At 47.3% G+C, this 21,250-nt stretch overlaps 1 protein-coding gene across 1 annotated transcript in view; it reads right to left on the bottom strand.

Moving 5' to 3' along the window:
* Positions 1-16,320: 16,320 nt before the first annotated feature.
* The window catches only part of LOC149863406 (cytochrome P450 4B1-like), a 29,097-nt gene continuing 24,167 nt past the window's right edge, over positions 16,321-21,250 (bottom strand). The window contains exons 9-12 of the mRNA XM_090049172.1: positions 21,083-21,216; positions 19,569-19,633; positions 18,853-18,935; positions 16,321-18,001 (exon numbers count right to left, since the gene is read on the bottom strand). Coding sequence (XP_089905298.1) covers positions 17,833-18,001; positions 18,853-18,935; positions 19,569-19,633; positions 21,083-21,216 — 451 coding nt within the window. The 3' untranslated portion in view covers positions 16,321-17,832. The remainder of the gene's footprint in view (positions 18,002-18,852; positions 18,936-19,568; positions 19,634-21,082; positions 21,217-21,250) is intronic.

The following is a 21,250-nucleotide window of genomic DNA, read 5'->3' as shown; positions in this document are numbered from 1 at the left end:
CCACTGGGGAAGAAGCTCTTCTCAGCCAGAATGGCTGACCTGCTCAACCAGGCTTTAAACAAAGCTCACTGGGGGATGGGCGGACAACCACCAGAACAAGATCACCAAGCATCAACCACAAAATCAACAGGTTAGGATGCTTAAGGAAACCCACTCCTACCCCATCCCAAGAACAGAGCTTCTCCATGAGTGCCAGGAAGCCTAGGGCTTCCAATGGCATGCTTACTTGCCTGTACGCTAATGCCAGAAGTTTGGGGAATAAACAGGAGGAACTGGTACTTCTGCTAAACAAAAATGACTTTGATCTCATAGGGCTAACGGAGACCTGGTAGGACTCCTCCTATGACTGGCCTATGGTTGTAAATGGCAATACCCTGTACAGGAGAGAGTGTGTTGAAAAAAGAGACAAGGGTGTAGCTCTCTACGTGAAGAAAAAGTACACATCCCTACAAGCTGAGATTGCCACATTGCCCTCATATTGTAACACAGAGGGTCTCCAGTCATCCTTCTTGGATGCCAATGGGGTACAATGGTAGGAGTGTACTACAGACTTCCAAATCAGGAGCAAGAGCTTGACTATGAATTTGCCAGAGAACTGGCCAAGGCTACACACTCTTGGTGCATGGTGGTTGTCATGGGAGACTTCAACTACTGAGACATCTCATAGGAAGAGCCCTTGGGCCAAATCTGATCGGTCTCAAAGCTTCCTCAAATGTGTGGATGAGTTCTACCTGTCTCAAGAAGTTTATGAGGCAAAAAGAGGTAAGGTGCTGCTGGACCTGGTACTGGCCAAAGGGGATGAGCTAATCAGCAGCCTAAGAGTTGAAGGGAAGCTGGGTGAAAGTGACCACAAGTTGATCGCTTTTGCTATCCATCACAAAGCTGGCAAGTCAGCCAGCAATGCAGTGTCCTCGACTTTAGGAAACTCAACTTTCATAAGTTCAAGAGGCTTGTTCCTGAAGCCCTGAGAGGCCATGATTTGACAGGGAGGGGAGTTCATCATGAGTGGTTGTTCCTAAAGGGAGTGTAACAGGGAACCCTAGCCCTATTACCAAGAGACAGGGTGGTCCCTTTAAATCTAGAACCTTCCAGTCACGGCCAGCTGATCAGGTAGGGGTTAAGGCTCAGGCCTGCCTGCCGGTCAGGTGACAGGAAGGGGAAGGCCAGACCCCTATAAACAGCGAGTTGCAAAGACCAGAGGAGCAGCAGAGAAGGGGACTCCACGGCCGCAGCCTCATCCAGAAAAGTACGCCACGCTGTGAGCCAAAGGACATGGTCACCTAAAGTAAGCAGGCATGTTGCATCTTCTATTTTTTTTATTATCATTTCTGGCCGTAGAAGCCTATGTTTTGTGTTGAATGTTAATTCTGGAGGACCGTGCTGAGGCTATTTGGGGAAGGAGGAGGCCTCATTGGGGGCCCACTGCAGTGTGGGGACCCTCGTGCCAGAGAGGGTGTGGTATTTGGGGCAAGCAGACCCCAGCGCCAGAGATGGCGCGGTATTCGGGGGTGAACAGACCCCAGCGCCAGAGAGGGCACAGTATTTGGGGTGAGCATGCCCCAGTGCCAGAGAGGGCACAGAAGCCCGAGTGAGTTTTGAGTGCTAAAGCCTTGGAGCTAAGCCCCGATTAGTGGGGGGGGGGGGGGGGGGGGGGGGGGGAGTTGTGGCTGACAGGCCTAGCTAGAGAGAAGGGGAGTAAGTCCACAGCGGCTGAGACCCCAACAGAGAAAGGGATTTATAAATACCATCTGCGAGACTTGGGCTGCGGTGTAGGGGAGGAACAGAGCTGCAGATAGAGCCCCCTGGCATCAGGATAAAAAATGGGCAGCCTCTCATTTAATTAAGATAATTAATTAATTGACAACAAGACATGGCAGGTGAGAAGGCGGGTGGTTGGCCCAGAAACAGGTGGGCAGGCAAAGGAAATTTGGCCCCCCTGTTAACCCCCTGTTACAGGGAGCAATCCTAAAAGCACAAGGGAAGTCCATCCCAACCCATAGAAAAGGTGGTAAATGGGATCAGCAACCCCTTGGCTCAACAGAGAACTCACGGACTTCCTACATCTAAAAAGAGCAGCTTACAAAGGATAGAAGACAGGAAACACCACTAAGGAGGAGTATTCTGCTCCGGTCTGCACCTGTAGGGAGCAAGCTAGGAAAGCCAAGGCTGCAACTGAACTCAAACTACCTAGATGAATCAAGGACAATAAAAAATCCTTCTTCAGATACGTGGGGAGTCAGAAGAAAAACAAGGGCAACACTGGACCCCTGCTAAACCAATTGGGGCAGCTTACAATAATCACCCAGGAAAAAGCCAATTTGCTCAATGATTACTTTATGTCAGTGATTCACCAGCCCGAAGGGACCACCTGCCTAACATGATATGGGATGACCAAGATGAGGGTAAATATATGCCCACCATTAGCATAGATCTTGTGAGGGAGCATCTTGAGAGGCTGGACACCCACAAATCAGCTGGTCCAGATAGACTGTACCCAAGAGTGCTAAAGGAACTGGCCGACATCAGTGCAGCCACTGGCAAGGATATTTGAGAACTCGTGGCACTTGGGTGAAGTACCTGGAGATTAGAAGAGGGGCACTGTAGCACCTATCTTCAAGAAAGGGAGGAAAGAAGACCAGGGAAACCACAGGCCAGTCAGTTTGACCTCAATCCCTGGGAATGCCTTGGAAAAAATTATCAAAGAAACCATTCTTGACAGGCTAACAGAATGCAACATCCTGAGAGATAGCCAGCAGGGGCTTGTTGTGGGTAGGTCTTGCTTGACCATCACATTTCTTTCTGTGACCAGGTGACATATCACCTGGACAAAAGGGAAAAAGTTGATGTCATATATTTGGACTTTTAAAAAGCCTTTCACCTGGTGTCCCATTATGTCCTCATGGAAAAACTGGACAACTGCAGCCTCGACTACACCACAGCCCAACAGCTGGCGACCTGGCTCTGAGGTCGGACCCAGAGAGTGGTAGCTAATGGAACCAAATCAATATGGTGCGCCATGATCAGTGGTGCCCCCAAGGCTCTGTTCTCAGACCTGTACTCTTTAATGTCTTTATAAACGATCTGGACCTATGGTGCCAGAAGCAGACTGGCCAAATTCACTGACGACACCAAACTTTGGGGAAGAGTGTCCACACTTGAGGACAGGCTGGTAATTCAGGCTGACTACAATAGGCTTGCAAGGTGGGCGGATGAAAACCTGGTGATGTAACATAACCTCCGGTTTTTCTTCTTTCTTTCTTTTTTTTTTCATATATATACAGATATGCATTCCCTTCCCTTCTCCAACTATTTATGACTTTTTCTCTCCCTTTCTATTCCCTACAGATAAGTATAGTGAGCTAAGACATAGGATAAGCGTCAACATTTTATTTTGATAGCAAGTTGTATTTGTTTTTTTTCTCCTTCTTTATATTGTATCGTTATTATGTTTATTGATTTATACTGTTCTCTATTACTGTTTTACTGATGCTGTATGATTTAGACCTACGTAAGTAAGTTAGCATAAGTCATGTCAAGTTTCCATTTTGTTTGTCAAGTCTCCGTCTTGTCCCCATGTCCTGTTGTGTAACCTATGACTCATACCTACACCTCCTATGTAACTTGGTTCCTGAGTGAATGGGGATGAATGAGGATGCTTGAGAGACAATGGCAGTAGGTCTAAAAATAGCTCCCTCTGAATGACTGAACCATCAACACCAATACCTGGACCAACGACCCAGCCCTTGGAACCATCCTCAGCATTCAAGAAACAAAAGATGAGGCTACCCACCATTGTGCCAAGGCTGAACATGCTCAGTAAGAACACTTGGAGCCCTCTGGACATGGTCTCCCCATAGGAGATCATAGGTAGTCTGCCCCATAAAAAATGGTAGTGAAGACTGACTCCTCGAGAATGCCGTTTTCCATCCCAACCAGACCAGCTCCGTGTCACATCACCCAGAGGCCCTGCTGGTGACCCCCTCTGGACAACACCAAGCTGAAGGAGACCCCGACTGGCCATCAAGGATCACCCTTCAGCCTGGGATAGGTAGATATCACCCACACACTTTCTGCTACAACTTGGACTCTCTCTCTCCTCCTGGACTTCAGCCCCTGCACCAAGCCTCTTTAACCCCTACTGCCAGTGTGTGTGTGTGGAACCAATACCATCTCCCCTGTTCAATAAAACCACTGTTATTTGCAACCCTGAGTTGGGTTGTGTTTTACTGAACTCCGGTCCCTTCCCTATTTTAAATTCCAGTCTCTCTCTCTCTCTCCAGCCCCACCCCACCTTCATTTCCCGATCTCTTCTCGCTTCCAACTCCCCCTTTTTACCACTTTTAGCTTCCCAGCCCCACTCCCACCATCCACCACCTCCTTCCTGCCATTTCTCCTTCTTTCAGTCTCCTGGCCCCACTACTTTCTGCCTCCTGCCCTCTCCCCACTCCCTATCTTTTTCTGCCTTCTCTTCCCGACCTTTCCTGCCCCCTCTCTCCCTGTTTTCTGGCTTTACCTACACCCTCTCTAGTCACCCCCTCTCCTCCGCAGCCCTCTGGCCTGCCACCGACTTCCCCGCAGACTTCCAGGCTGCCCCACAGTTTTCCTGGCAGCTGGATCCCTTTTCCAGCTCCTGGCACTGGCAGACCCTCCCCACCATAGCTTTCTGAGCTCCCCAGCAGTCCCTCTCCAGCACTCCTCGTTCCCCAGCCAGCTCCCAGTTCCCTCCACACCTTCTCTAGCTCCCCTGCAGCCCCAGTTCCAGTTTCCTTCTCCCTGCTTACCTGCTTTTGGCTCCCCTGTAGCTCCAGCTTCTCTCCAGTATCACTCCCCATTTCTTCAGGCTTTGGGTGTTTTCCTTTATTCAATTTAGGTCAATGAACCTGAAATAACCCCAAGCCTCAGTTCCTCAGCCAGCTTCTCTCCAGCCTACCTCTTCTAATCCCAGTTCCAGCAGCTTTCACTCCCTACACTTTAACTCTCTCTCTCACCTTAACCTTCCCCCCAGGTATCCCAAGTACCCCAAGCACACATGTATCCACACCGTACCATCCAAGTTAGGAACTCACCTGTGTGTATGTGTAGGTGGGTGGTTTGTGTGTGAACTGGTGAATATACATATATATGACATCATGTGTATGATATACAAATTAGTGATCTGTGTATGTGTATTGGGTGTGTGGGTATTGACAATTGATTTTTGTCTAACTTTTGGTGTGTAGCATATAGGTGTTTGAATTGGCGATAGGTCTGCATATGCTTAAGCTGGTAATTTTGGGGGTGTATGCACCTAGAGTGTGTGTGTGTGCCTAGTGTGGGTGTATGCACCTAGTGTATTTGTATGCACCTAATTGATTTTTGAGTGTGTGCATGTGCATTGTACACCACACCCTCCTGTCTAACAGTGCAATATTGGGATCCTGAGTGTTGGCCTGACCCCACAGGGCAATAGTGGCATTCAATATGGAGAAATGCAAGGTGCTCCCCCTGGGGGAACCCCACCCCCATCATACTTATGGACTTGGCAATGTTACCCTCACTAGCACCATGACCAAAAGAGACTTAGAGGTCATGATTGACCACAAGATGAATACGAGCCACCAATGTGATACCGCAGCCAGCAAAGTGAACAAAACTCTGGCTTGCATCTACTGATGCATCTCAAGCATGACCCAGGATGTCATCCTCCCACTGTATTTGGCCTTGGTGAAGTCACAGCTGGAGTACTGCATCCTGTTCTGGGCTCCACAATTTAGGAAGGATGTGGAGAAGCTTGAAAGAGTCCAGAGGAGAGCCACACGCATGATCAGAGGTCAGGAGAACAGGCCTTACAAAGAGAGGCTGAGAACTATGGGACTCTTCACCCTGGAGCAGCACAGGCTCAGGGGTGACATGGTAGTAGCCTATAAGTATCTAAGGGGTGTACATCAGGATCTGGGGGAACACCTGTTCACCAGAGCACCGTAGGGAATGACAAGGTCCAAAGGTTACAAACTCCTGCAAGACCATTTTAGGCTGGACATAAGGAAAAACTTCTTTAGTGTCTGAACCCCAAAGTCCTGGAACAGACTCCCCCCAGAGGTGGTCCAAGCACCTACTCTAGACACTTTTAAGAAACATTTGGAGGCTTATCTTGCTTGGGATCCTTTGACTCCAGCTGACTTTCTGCCCTTGGGGCAGGGGGCTGGATCCAATGATCTGATGAGGTTGTTTCCAGCCCTAATGTCTATGAATCGATGAATGAAAGAAGCTAAAAGTATGACAGAAGGTCAGTGAGAATGTAAATAGATGGATATTAGGGGGGAAAAGGTAGAGAAGGGAAGGAAGTGGGGGAAACAAGGGGGAAATAATGCTGAAGATCAGTAAGGGAGATTCTACTGTAGTTGAGTTCTCCAAGGTAGAAAAGAGGTAGTCCATGAAAAAGTAAATAGCTAGAAATTAGGAAAAAAATTGTAGAAACTTTTGAGCTTAAGATACAGGATATTCAAACTAAATGAATGCTTGTCTGCTGTAGAGAAGAAGGAAGATGTGATGACATTGCCTGTGGTTGCCAGTGATACCGAATGGATTAGTAGCTGATGATGAGCAGATGTTTCTGTAACTGAAGAAATCTCTTCTCTTCAGGGATAATTAAAGTTAAAATTTGAGCATCGTTCTGAACTTGAATCTATACTTGACCCTGTAATTTGACCATAGAGTCTCTTTAAACTTGACTTAGCCAGGCCCTAAGAAGCTTTAAGCTGAAGCTCATGAGAGCACTTGTTAACAGCTATCGTATGCACTCTGTGTCAGTTGAGTGTTATACCACAGGGTGTCAGGGATACATGTTATAGCCATGTTGGCCTACGAAATAGAGATTTCTAATGTCTTAGAAATCAGAGATTTCACAGGGTGGCCACTTTCCCTTATACTAGGCTAACTTGAAAAGTATCAGTTTGTGTGAAGATAACTCAAAGTAAAGAAAGGGGGTAGATTTGATTCCACTTACGACGTGCATTTAAGTGGACTTGGGGGTCCAGGACTTCAGCCGTATTCAAGTTCTGAAAATCCATCCATGCAACTACTTTTGTCTACATCACCATCTTGAGACTGAGTTTTAATAAAGAAGTAGGAGAAGGACCCATCCAGCTTTTCTTCAATGGTTGTGCAGGGAAGAGTGAAACAGAATTGAACTTCGGGCGTCTAAACCCCCCTGTGCACCCAAGAGGTAGAATAAAATCTGACCCAAAGTCTCTGTTGAGATCTGAGTGGTTTTCCAGGTAGATGCAGTAAGACAACGTATTTCACATGTGGAAAACAAAATGACACTAAGGGCTAAATTTTGGGGCTGATTATAAGCTACATTTCTTCAGCCATAAAGATATGTTCCTGCACAGAAGGCAAGACACAATTTGAGATGCCGCTGGCAAGGAATGTAAAAGGCAGTATGTCAAAAGCCAGAGGAAGAACAAGGAAACAGCAGATCCCTTATAGATCATGCAGAGAAGGCTGAAGTATTTAATGATTTTCTTACCTTCGGGCTTCACAAATAGGGGCAACTATCAGGTGACAAGTGCAGCTGGCTGCAAAGATAGGAGAGGAAACAAACAGCCTAATGCAGAATAATGCCGAACAGGCTAGGGATTACTTGGAGAAGCAAGATCCTTTCACTAAGTAGAGTCAGATGAGATGCACCCAAGGGTACCGAAGGAATTAGCTGAGATAATTTCAGGGTAATTGGCTATTCTTTTTGAGAACTCATGGAAGTTGGGTGAGATCCTAAAACACTGGAGAAGGGCAAATATAGTGCCCATCTTTAAGAAAGGGAAGAAAGAGGATCTAGGGAACTACAGATCAGTCAGCCTGACCTCATACCTGGAAGGATCCAGGGCAGATCCTCAAGGAATCTATTGTGAAACACCTAGCGAACAAAGTGATGAGTAGGAATCCTGGTTTTCTCTGATTTAAAACAATCCCCAGTTTTCAGTAAAATAAAGTAACCCCAAATCCACATTTTCTGTGATTTAAATGAAACACCACTAATATATAGATATATCTAGTTGCTCTCCTCCTAATATATAGATATTAGTGGTGTTTCATTTAAAGCATGGAAAATGTGGATTTGCGATTACTTTATTTTTACCAAAAATTGGAGATTTTTTTAAATTGGAGAAAACCAGGATTCCTGGTGATGAGGAAGAGCCAGCCCGGATTTACCAAGAGCCAAGTCATCCTGACCAACCTGATTTCTTTCTACAAGGTGACAGGCTGCATGGATGCAGGGAGGGGGGACAGGGAGCAGTGGGGGTGATTTTTAGCCATGGAAATAAGTGTATGTGAAAATATTAATTGCTCTTCAAATTCAGAAGCCTCATTTTCTATACATTTAAAATAAATTAAGAAGGAAGTTTACTTCCACATTTCAAGTACTGATGTGATTTTTGCATTTGGGAATTGTACTTTAACATTGGCTTTTCAGTTCACTTTAATTTAAAAAAAAACATTTTGGGCACCTCCACTTTCCAAATGATAGCGCATGGGAGGTGTGGCTTTGATCACCACTCAAGCCCAATGACCCCTATCCAATAATGGGCAGTTTAATGAACTGTGAATATAGGTGAAGAAGCTAAACACATGGACCAGGCCAAGAAGTTAAGCACAGATTAAGCCCTTGCCCTTTCAGTAGTCCTTTTGCTTCTTTGCTGTCTGATTCTAATCAGAAATTACCCTTAATTCTGCCTCTTTTTACATTTCTTCACCCATCCCATCAAACCCTGGGTTGGGTTGCAGCTTTCAACACGAGTCTTTCCTCATAGCACACCTGGCCTCCATTTCATATAACCACTTAGGGCCACATTCCCAGCTGATGTCACCTGGCATATATCTGCCCCATCAAGTTACCATATTTTCTCACATACACCATGTCCTGGAGTATAATATGTACCTTATTTTTGAAAGGCAGAATGAAAAAGAAATTCCAAAGCTACAGCTGCATAGAGCAGGGTTAGAGCCTAATTTTCAGTTCTTTCACCCTCCCTTCCCTGCTTAACTAAAGCTGAAACCCTAGCTGTTGCTGCACACTGCTCTTCATGGGTGGAGTTTTGATTTTGAAAAGAGCTAGTCTCCAAGGCTGTGAAATAAGTAGAGAGCAACTAGCAGACAGTGAAATTGCCCTAAAAAGATTAGCTTGATCAGTGGACCATCGAGACCATTAAAAAGAAGAGAGGGTCATTTACACCTCTGGAGTGAAGAACAACAAGCCTTTAAGTCAATGGACTCCCTTAGCTTCCAAAATAATCATGCCACAGCTGCTGCACGGTAGAGCAGGAATCAAAGCAAGTGGGTTGTATCCCAGTCAGGAAATCAACTTCCATGCTTAATACACGCATCCCAATTTTAGGGGACTTATTTGCGGGGGAAAAGGTGAGTGTTGTATGTGGGGAAAATACGGTATATACATTCTGTTGTAAGGGTCTATGCATGGTGGGGTCTGGAACTTAAGTGCTTCTTGCTGGTGAAGTAGATCCTACTTAATACTGCATCCTAACCTATACTACAAAAAAGTAGGACGCATTGCCCTGAGCTAGGGAGGCTGCTGAGCATCTCTTCAATAGCCTACAGGATTCTGCAGTGTGATACTGGAATAGCTGCTGTGTCATCGGATGTTATCGGTGTCATCGATGTTATCCTCTTTGGGTGTTTTTGATGTGCTGTCAGTCTTGAAGACTCGGGACCTGCAGTGCTGGCAAAAGTCTTAGGCAGAAGATTCCAGCACCAAATCTTGTCTTGAAAAACAACCACAGACTCAGTTCAGTGCCAGGTTCAGCCAACACTAACACGTTTTGGCCTAACAAGTACATCAGACCAGGAGTTAAGGCATTTGTACCTGCAACAAGGTAATAGCTACATCACGCAGGCTCCCCCAGACCACTACAGAAGTTTCCCTGCTTTCCAATTCTCCTTTTATACAATAATCAAAACAAATGATGTATTGCACTCCATCTGTACCCTGAGTATCTCAAGCCATCCTGTACCAGGGGCTCGTTTCACATTCTGACCTGCATGCTTCCATTCCAGCCTTATCATCCTGGTACTGGACTATCCTTGTACCACCACCACCCCCTTCCATCTCTTGGTGGGAATGCACATCTGGCCCACATGCCAAATGTTGTTAACATGAGGAGTTCCTACATCGGTCGGGATTGCTGGTGAGGCCTACTCTGGCTTCAGCAAAGCCTTTGTGTGAGCAGCAATATTGATCAATGTTCCAGCGAGGCCGACAGGCAGCATCCTGCAGTGAAATGATGCTGATTTACACAACCGGAGAGCCTAATCCATTGACCCTACTTTATGAGCCAGAACCAAGACATCAGTGTACCCTACTTAGCGACCTACTTAATTCATGATTTCATGGATTTCGAGGAAACCCAATGGGAGCCAATGGTCCTTGCTGCCTTGCAGCCCACCCCGGGGGGGGAAGGTGCTGGCTGATGGGGTGGCACGAAGGGCAGCCAACAGCCAAGATGGCAGCTGCCCCATGTCCCTCCTCCTCCATGGGGCCTCTGCACCAATCAGCGGTGAAGGATGGAGCCACCAGGAAATCCCCAGAAAATCAGCTCTTTGTTCCATGACCAGGCCATGACTATTTCTTTGTCTGGCCACAAATTAAGCAGGGTCCTAGTCGTGCTGGACCTCAAGCCTGCCAGGCTTTATCTTCAACAACACTGCAATGTGGAGAGTCAGCAGCAGCTGAGACTAAAGACATGTATGTTTTTAATGGATCTGAATCACCAAAAATCGCTTCTGTGTGATTTAGGTTCATTCTGCAAAATCAAGTTTGGCCTTTCCTCACAGACATTTGAGCTGGCAAGTGATTACTGAGGTTTTTGGGGAGTGGCAAGATGAGGCAAGCTGGCAGATTTGGCAAATAAGATTAGTTACAGTTTTTTGGAAGGCAAGAGAGGTAATTTAAACAGGGGGTGAAATCAAGCATCAGAACCGGTTCTTCATGAAGTGTGGTTGATTCACTAAATGGCAAAGCCCCTAGCAGAGCAACTGAGTTTCGCTCTACAAGAAATCAGGCCACAAACCCGGAAGATTCAAAGTTTCATCTTCAATGTGTGCATTCTGGACATGCCTGTGTGAAATGTCAAAGAGATTTGGGGAGAAGCAAGCTGATAACAGGATTAAATGCTGAATTTCATCCAGCAAAATGTCATAGATCTCTTGCACTGATCCAACTGCTCACTGAGCATTAAAAGTGCATTTCAGCTCTCCGGGGCTCAGGCTCAGTGCTAATAATTAAGTATGTCTAAAACACTGCCACAAATGTGGCTACATGGCTTTTTGTTCATGACATACTCCATAGAGAGCAGCATGGCACGTTTGAGGATGGCACCCCGCAAGGTATAGGAATATGCAGCATATGCAAGGCATTTTCTGCAAGGTATAGGAAATACATGATGAAGATGTACCTTTAAAGTTCTGGGTGGAGGAGTTTTACTGGGGTGTTTCTAGCAATGTGCAGGTCAATGGTTATGTGACAGATTGGTTTTCAGTAGACTTAGAAGTACACTGAGGTTATGTAATCTCATCTGTGTTATTCCATATTCCAATCTGAGTAGCCGAAGCCCAGGTAGGAGTAACACAATGCTAAGGAATTGCCTCTCCTGGACCTTGTGTGCTAGGATAGTGTTATCCTGCTTTGAGATACTGCCAGCCAAGAGTGGCAGCAACTGTATAAATTGCAAAAGAAGTCCTCAGGTGCTTTACATCAAGGATGCTAGCACCAAAATCACACGTGCCTCCTTGGAAAGCAGGAAACACCTGATCTGCTGACACTACATATAGAATGCAATGACTCCAAATGAGTAATAGTCTTCCTTTGGAGCTGGTTCTGTAATTGCAGGTGACTTTTCAGTCTCTTCCAGGACCTCTATTTCAATTGCAGTATGTGTCTAACTACTGTGTTGAGTGGTCAACCTGGCAAGGATGACAGTTCTCTTATATAGAGTAGAAACACAGACATTAAAACAACCTGGGGAGAGCTTGCAAGGTTAACAGATATATGGCCTTTTTCACAGCCCCAAGTATGATTGTGTCCCAGAGGAATTTGTGGTCTTGTGTCAGCTGACAATAAGGCAACTTTAACAAGGAGTATGGGGGTCAGATTCAACATGCAAACATTGTGCTCCTGCAATGAGATAGATATGAGGTGGATGGAGGCAGAGTGCATGGACAACAATGAATGAGGTTGGAAGATGTGATCCTTAAAAGGAAAAGAAGCCCAAACCTTCTTCTGCTGAATTCTTAGCGAAAGATGACAATTTTCAAGGGACCCTTTGACCCTTTAAGTCCCTGTGGCTGTAACAGATATCTGGACCCGATTCTGGTGATACCAAAATAACAATTCCTTTGTTGGAAGGGGGAAATCCATACAGCTTATATGAGTCCACACTAGGGCTTTTACTGGCATCAGCGTATCAGTAAAAACACCTCCCTCTTACCCCATTTGATCTCTCCAAAACAGACTGCTAATTAAACCTTCATTCTACTTATAGCTTAAAATGCAGACCAAGCCTTAAGTCAACAAGATGGAGGACTCCTGCAGTCCAAGATGACCGCATAAGTTTTGCACAACTGGTTGGCATGGCCCTTTAAGCTTAAAGCAGAGAGAGAGATTTTGTGCAATTATTTCCAAATTATATTTACAGCTCACTGTTATCTTATGCCTTCAAGCCTGCATTTTAATTATATGCACTGCATGCCAAAACAGTGCACTTGGGCTCTGATCCCCAACTGGCACTTCTAAGAGCTACTGCAAATAATAAACCAACAGTGATGATGATGACAATGGTTTGGAAAACCCAGCTAGACAAAGCCTTGCCTGGGATGATCTAGTTGGGGATGGTCCTGCTTTGAGCAGGGGGTTGGACTAGATCGGGGCAGACAACTATTTTGGCCATAGGGCTGCTTGACAAGTTTTGGTGAGCTGTCGAGGGGTGGCCCTGCCCCTTGACAAGCACCCCACCGCCTGGTTGCCATCTTGGGACCAGATGTCCCACCTCTAACCTCTGATCTTTGCCACTGTAAGTCCCTCCCCTTGCCCCTGGAAGTACTCCTTTTGGGAAGGGGGTTTGCCATCTTGGAACCAGGAAAAAACCAACCAAATTAGATACTAAAAACCAAACATCCATAATAATATATTTTAATTTTATTTTTTAAAATATTTTTGTTCCGATTAATGCACATTTGTGCTTTATATATAGAAGTGATTTCTTAATAACTCCGAATGAAGTCTCACTCTTGTATATTGTGGGGGGGGGTGGAAGGGTGTGGGGTTTGTGAGGGACTGTGGGTGTGTGTATGAGGATGTGTGTATGGGGGGAGGGTGTTGCTGTATGTATGGACGTGGGTTGGTAGATATGGGGTTTGTGGGGATGTGTGGGTGTCTGTTTGGGTAGGTATGGGGTTTGTGGAGGGGGAGGATGGCTGGGGGGGTGTGCTTGTAGCAGTGTTCGGGGCTCCCCCCAGAGACATATGAGTGGATGCTGTGTTTGTGGGGGGTGTGATTGTGTGGGAGGAGGGTTTGGTTATGGGGTTTGTGGGGGTTCTGTGGGGTGTGCGTGAGAGCCCCCATATGTGCCTCCCTCAGCCAGTCAGCCCCCCACCCCACAATAGCCCAGAACCCTTCGCAACCTGCCGCACCTCCACCACCACTGCCAACAGTGTGTGGCCCCAGCATGGCCAATGCCTACTCTGCACAACCCAGCCTGGTGCATCCTGCCACCCCTGGGCATTCAGTGAGGCTTGGCAACTCCTTCCACCTGCTGCCACTGCTGGCCCCAAGTCCATGGTAGCAGGGGGGGACCCTGATGCCATGTGCCACACACTGGATCTGGGCTTGCCCATCTGGGCTGAGCAGTGGCAGCAGCAGCAGCCAGGCTTAAACTGTTGCTGCTCAGCATGGGGGAAAAGCAGCCAGTCCCCCTTGCTGCTGCTGACAGCTTTTGGTGCAGCTGCCCAGAGCACATGCCACGCCAGGCTCCATCACTGCCACCCCTGGGATGCATTTCTGCTGCTCACCACTGTCATGTAGGGCAGCCCAGAGTCAGCAGTGACAGAACCACAGGGCAGACCAGCACAGCATGCTCTCTGGATGGCTGCACCAAAAACTGCCTGGCAATGGGAGGGGGAAGAGCCACTTTTCCCCATGCTGAGCAACAGTTTCTTCCCATCCTCTGCCACTGCAGCTGCTGCTGCTCAGCCCAGAGGGGTGAGCCTGGAGCCAGCACTGGAGGCTAGGCTGAGCAGCAGTGGTGCAGAAGAGGACTGCTGCTCAGTGTGGGGCAAAAGTGGCCCCTCACCTTCCCACTGCCAGAGCAGATGCGAGGTGCACTGAGTCGGGGCTGCATGTGCTGGTCCCCACTGCTACCATGGGGCTGGGGCAGTGGCATCCAGAAGGAGCCTCTGCTGCCTAGGCTGCCTAAAAATGCAGCTCAGCTGTGGAGCCACCTCAGCCCTGCTGCATGCCCAGGGGGTGGCAGGACACGCCACAGCCAGGCACCACCTCAGCCAGGTGGGACCAAGGGATCCACCATGGGCCAGATAAAGACACTCCATGGGTGGAATCCAGCCCATGGGCCATATTTTGCCCACCCCTGGACTACATGACCTCCTGAGGTCCCTTCCAACCCTAACTTTCTGTGACTATATGTTTATTATTAATAATATTATTATCAAGAGTTTTTTTTCCTTTTGGGCATACTATCATAGTAGGGACAGTGAAAAGGCTTAGTAGTCTAGGAGACAATACACAACACACTTCTGGTGGACAACAGGAGTATGCTCCCCTTCCACCCCTTAGTGGCATAGAGCAGTATTGCTCACCACACATCACTTCTGCATTCTGGGAGAAAGTGCTTCCTCCACTTTAAGGGTGCATTTTGAGAGATGTAATGGGTAGGGAGAAGAGAAGTCTCCTCTCTCCATAATCTGACATCCTCTCTGGGTACGTCTATATGAGATCCTTCAATGTGCAATAGACTAATTTACTAAATACAGGTAGTAGATTTACTGAGCATTAGCTAACGCACAGTAGTGCACTGTTACATAGCTGCAAATTGCTCCCAGCCATCCCAGGCAGCTGGGTAGGGGGAGGAACTATCCTCTCCACCAGACAGCTGTCTGCTTTCCAGCCCCAGCTCTGATCAGCCAATTGGAGAGGGGGTGAGAACAATATTCGCCAAGCCCTGCAGCAGGCAGCTCCTGGGCCCCAGCTCCGATCTCGGAGATTGCAGTTGGCCCCAGCAGGAGGCAGCTGACTGGGGCAGGGAACAATGTCCCAGCCCCTGCTCTGAGATCAGAGCAGGGGTTGGGAAGCAGGCAGCTGCCTGGGGCAGGGGTACAGAGTGGTAAGCAGCTGCCCCAGAGTTGGGACAGTTCCCCCTGCCCCTCAGAGTCCAGGCTTTACCCTGATGCCCCCTGCCAGTGCAGGGCTGACACCTAGCAAACCTAGGTTGCTATACGGTAGCAGAGCAGGGCAGGAGTATCCCTGTCCTGAGCAGCTCCCATGGGGCACGTCCAGACAAGTGTGCACGTGCCTTTTGCCCCATCTCAAACCCCTTTGAGACATGGCAAGAGGTATATGCAGGAATGAAACAATGTTCCCTGCACTGCAAGTTTGCAGCACAGGGAGAAAATTAGACCCCTGGATATGTAGGGATCTAAAAAACCTAAAGTTTAGAAAAGTGGGGCAAGGCATGGTCCCAGACCATGCCCTGAGGCAACTGGAGGCTGGGTCCTCCACAGAGATGCTCTGGCTCCCAGAGCATCTCTGTGGTTGGCCCCTCACCCTGGTGCTGAAATGTGCGGCCAGCCAGGCCACGTGTTCAGCACCAGGGCTCCGGTCCCATGACTAAAGGACTGGGGGGGCTGCAGAAAGAGGGAGGGGACCATGTGGGGGGGGTTCCCTCACTGGCGCCACCCACTCTCCCAGCCTCACCAACCCCTGCCCTGCCTGGACCCACCCCTGCCAGCCCCCCCAACCCCCTGATCACTTTCCTGGATGCCCCCCCTGCTACTCTTCCCCCCCCGATCACTTCCTTACCTGGCCCCTCCCCCTGCCATTCCCCCCTGACCCCCCTCAAACCCTGCCCAGTCTGGCCCCACCAACCCCAACCTCAACCCCCCCAATCCCTGCCCCCCCAGTTTAAAAAAACAAACAAACCACCCCCAGACCTTACTGGCAGTTCAGCTGCCATCTGTGTCACTGGGGCCCTGCCCACACAGCATGAGGCAGAGGGACAGCTCCAGTGGCCCCAGCCTGAGCCCTCCTGCCCCCCACTGCCCTGGGAGCTCTGCCAGAAGGCCCTGGAGCCCTGCCCCCACCGCCCTACTTCTAGGGTAAGTAGAGGCTTTATTTTGTTGGGGGACTGTAGCCCTTGTGTGAAGGCTGAATTCCCTGTTGTGGGGGCCGTAACACCTGTGTGAGGGTCATAGCCCCTGTGGGAGGGCAGCAAAATATGTATTCATGTATTCATGAAACATGTATTTAGAGTTCACTTTATTATTATTATGGTAAGAGACATGCTTTAACACTGTAGATATATCAATAAAACGTTGTCCAACTGACTGCTGTCTCTGTCTCACTCTCTCTCTCTTTCTCTCTCTCTTTATAGTGGTCTTTTGTTTTACTTGTGGAGGAACATGGATTTTGGAGTATTTTACAGAATGACTTTGGGATTTTTTTTTATCAGTGATTTTTTTTAGTTTTCTAATGGGGAACACCAGAATTCCTGCTAGGACCCTGCCTGCTCAGAGCTGGCACCTTGGACCCAGCTGGCTGTGGCTGACCTCCTGGCCAAATGGGGCCAGGAGGACATGCTTTGACAGTTCAAAGCAGGCCACCACACCTGGAACATCTTCTGGGTGATAACTTCCCAGGTGGCTAGGCAGGGTGCACAAATGGTAGTAGTGCCTCAGAGAGGCCAACTCTACAGCCACAGCCACTGGCAGCTAGCCCAGAGGGACAGAGGCCTCTCTTGGCTCTGCAGTCCCCATCCGGGTCTGGCAGGTGTGCAGCAGGTCACAGCCAGGCAGCAGCCCCCACGGCCAGACTGCTGCAGTGAGTAAAGGGTGCAGGGAACTCTCAGGGCCACTTCAGCAGTCCAGCTGGCACAAGGGGTAGTGTCCCCAGGTACCAACTGGCTGGCCCCTGAGCTACTTTCCCCCTGAGCTTTTTATACTGCTGGGGCCAAGACAGGGCAGCTTTTTATACTGCTGGGGACAGCACAGGTGCTGGCCGCGGGCTCTAGCTCCCCCTGGCTGAAGATCTGGGAGGAGCCAGGCAGGGTTATTTTGCCCCAAATGGCACTATTTGCTCCACAACAAAGTGCTTGTCCGAGCACGTGTGCTGAGGCAAAAGGCCCTGGCTCAAATTTGCATCACTTCTATTTGAGCTGCTGAAAGTGCACATGCTTGCATGTGTGGACGCATCCATAAGGAGCAAATTTGCTCCACATGAGCGCATGTGTAGATGTGCTCTCAGGGAAAGTTTACTGTGCAGTATTTAACTGTGCAGTAAGCTTTCTGCACATTAATTGTACATGTAGATGCATCCTCTGTCAAGACAATAACTCACATAACAGGCAATGTTAAAGACCAAATTATGTCGCTTTAAAGATTCTGTTTTGCAGGATATTTTCAAAAAGCTCCATTGTCATTTTGATTTAGAAGAATATTAATCGTAATAAAAAGCAAAATTGAAGACTTTCCTGAAAACCAGAAATTCCCTTCTATGCCCAGTTCAGATCAACCTCCATTCTGTATCACACTCCGGGGCAGCTAATGTACATGTCAGTAAAGTTTCCTCAGGTGCAGATAAATCCCATTTTTGGAGCGTAGGATGAGCTGAGGTATTTTGATGGGAGGTTTGTCTGGATCAGGTGAGAGTTCGAAGCGAAGCAGAGTCAGGATAAGAGCCACTTTCATCTCATTCATGGCAAACTGCTGCCCAATGCAGTTCCTGAGCAGAGAGGGGACAATTGGTTTCACATGTGAAAATGTAAAAGCTTGCAAGACTTTAGCACCCAGTGTGCTAAGATGAAAATCTGTTAAAAGCAACGTGTTAACAGTATTTATAGCAACTGAAGGTCACCTGAGCCCAACTGAATGGTGGTAAAGTTGGCTGGAAACCAGAAATTCTGTTCCACAAAAAGTTGATTGTTTTGATTTTTTCCCCCATTCCAAATAAGGTGAGAAGTTGGACAGTCTCAGTAAACTGTGGGAGGTGATGGAGTCATGTCTTGTGTTGACGATAGTTTTATTAAGAGGCTAGATTAGGGGTTTGTGTAGGATCTTTGGTTAGGGATGATCCTGCCTCAGACAGGGGCTGAACTAGATGACCTATGAAAGTCCCTTCTAGGCTGACTTCTCTACGATTTCAATGAGTCAGAGGAGCAACTGCCCAGGTTACTGAGCAAGGGCTATTATAGGGCTGAAGACTAAGGCTAGATGCTAATCCAGCTCAAAGACACCTAAAAAAAGATGTACGCTGCATTCAAAGACTTTTGAGAATTCAACCCTGGTCAGCAGCTGCAATTTTGCTTAGAGGCCTGGCTTCCAGTGTTTGCATCTGGAAAAGTAGTTCAGATCTCTCTCTCATTTTAAGTGCAAAAGCTGAATACTTGGGAACACACATACATCTAGGGAATTCTCACAGGGATCACAGGAGAGAGGTAATACAAAACCTGGTGTCTTGAAATGAAAGGCAAAATCCATGGTTTTCAGTGACCCCAAGATAGCAGTGTTATTGACTGTGGCCTGGACAAGAGACTTAACCAAACTGGCTGAGAGATTTGGATATAGATACTCCACCTGGGCCCAGCTGCGAAAGGCAGGAAAGCATAGGGATGGCGGCTAGCTGAGTTCTCTGGCAAGAACCGTGAAGGGTCAAAGACCTGCAAAAAATGTACAAAAACACTCAGTTCGAGAAGTGCGCTTAGGCAACAAGAGCAAAACTTGACTCTCAGATTTCTGGCCTAGTTTATGTCTTTAAAATAAAGACATGGAGCAATGTGCCCCCATGGTTTAAGAAGCATCACACTTTTCTCATCTCAGACTGTCTCCATAGATAACACCACCCCGCCCCCCCAGGAATATATGGCTTCCAGCCTCAAGAACAGGAAGACGATCCTCAATAAATACCAGTGGGGGGGAGCATGGTCTAAAAAACTAATGGGAGGATAAGGTGATTTAACATTATTTTGGATTTAGAAGCTGGTCCAATGCATGGCTATACTTGTCTCTCTCTGCGTATCTAAAATATCATGTTGACACCAAGTTTATTTTAGCCTGAGTTACTCATTACCCAAAAGTCTGAAGATGGCCTCTGAAGTCTACAGTTCACTGGCTATTTCTTGGTGCAATTAAATAGATGTCAGCCATATACTTCCCAAAAAGGAATACACCTCTCCCCAGTAGGCTTTGTGCCTACCTACATCTACCATTCATCCAGCAAGGATGCATATGGAATGGATGCCCTATATCCAAAAATATCTTCTTAATCTCAAGTAGCATCTAAAGGGAAGTACCTGTGGATTGTCCCAGACCGTGGGGTTTCTGTGAAGACCAAAAATAGTCAGTGAGACCAGACAGCCTGTTTGGAACAAGAAAAAGAAATAATTCATTATAAAATGTGAGGAGAGGGGATGCCAAAGACTCAATGGTCTGTGTTGACATGGGGAGCTCCGTATAATTAAACTGGTGATGCATTTCACTTTTAATGCTGTTCTCATCAGCTGTCTATGTGTTTGAGTGTTACCAAGAAAAGTTGAACTACTTAGGTTTAAATTTGGTGGGAAGAAGATTAAGGGAAGATGTGATGGCAGCTTTTGAATATTTGATAGGTTGCCATAAAGCAAGTAGAGGGGATAAAGTTACCCCTGGCCACAGAAGGCTGAATGTGAGGCAATAGGTATAAATGATAGAGCTACGACATTTTCATCTAAACGTGCTTTTCTAAGACAACAGAAACAGATGCCTCGGGAAGCTGTGGAGTTCTTCCTTATGAAAGGTTATCCAGATAGACATCTGCCTGGGAAAGTTTAAGAACAGCAATTCATGCATCTACACAGGGGTTGGACTACATAGCCCTCAAGGTCCCTTCTAATCCTGTGATCTTATTACTCTGTAACAGGACCCCATCAAGAAAATATCTCATCCTCCACTGACTAAGAGAGGAGAATACTCCTCACTAACCAATTTCTACCTAAGTACTTGTCATACTTTTCACCATTAAGAAAATGCAGACAGACACCAAAGACACAGCAGATGCTTCCTCAGCCAGAAGAAGGGTGTTTGTACCCAAAACCTTGCAAATAAGAATTTTTCCAACTATTTAGTTGGTTTAATAAAAGATATCAGATTTACCCAAAGAACCTTGTCTGCCTATGTCCTTAGACCAGGGGTAGGCAAAATGCAGCTCACAAGCCATATGCGGCCCACCAGGCCCTTCTATGCGGCCAGCGGGGCCCCTAAAAAATTTAGAAAATTAATATTTATCTGCCCCTGGCTGCCTGTCATGCGGCTCTCGATAGGTTGCCAAAACTGAGTAACCGGCCCTCCACCCAAAATAATTACCTGCCTCTGCCTTAGACCAATACGGCTACAACCTATATCCCCAACAGACACCAAAGGACTGCAGGGGCCCTTCCAGAAGTTGGTGTCGTGTTCTTACCAATGCAGCTATTTTGTATGGTACATTCCCAAGTTGCTTCCCCTGCCTAGTCTTTAACCTTTCATTACCTCTGAAGACTGTGAACAGCCTTTAGATTGCACTGCCAAGAATTTGGTTTCGGGGGGGGGGGGAAGTGTTGGTATTTAGTTTGAACTCTAAAATTACCTATTAGTATTAAAAATAATGCTAATGTTTCCCTGAAGGACACTTCTACCCCATTTTGGTTTTTCTTGGTAAAATATTTTCAGTGAAAGACAAAATCAAAAACAATATAGGAGCATCACCAGCGCAGATACAGTGCATTATTGCACTATCATGATGCCTCAAGAGGCCTCGTTAGAGTTCATGGAGCATGCAGCATCTGCAGACCTTTTGGTAAGGTCCGTCCATCGTCAAATTCGATAGGAGTGCTGAGTTTTCGGGCCACTTGTGGTACTGGAGGGTAAAGACGAAGGCTCTCCTTGATGCACATGGTGATGTAAGTCATCTTCCCAAGGTCTTCCCTGAAAGGAACCGAAGGCAGAGAGTGGGGACACC

Source organism: Crocodylus siamensis, chromosome 5 (assembly GCF_052110815.1).
Source record: "Crocodylus siamensis isolate JL-2025a chromosome 5, ASM5211081v1, whole genome shotgun sequence".
In the NCBI taxonomy this organism is placed as follows: Eukaryota; Metazoa; Chordata; order Crocodylia; family Crocodylidae; genus Crocodylus; species Crocodylus siamensis.
Note: the sequence above shows the minus strand (reverse complement) of the source record. Positions and strands in the feature narration are given on the sequence as shown.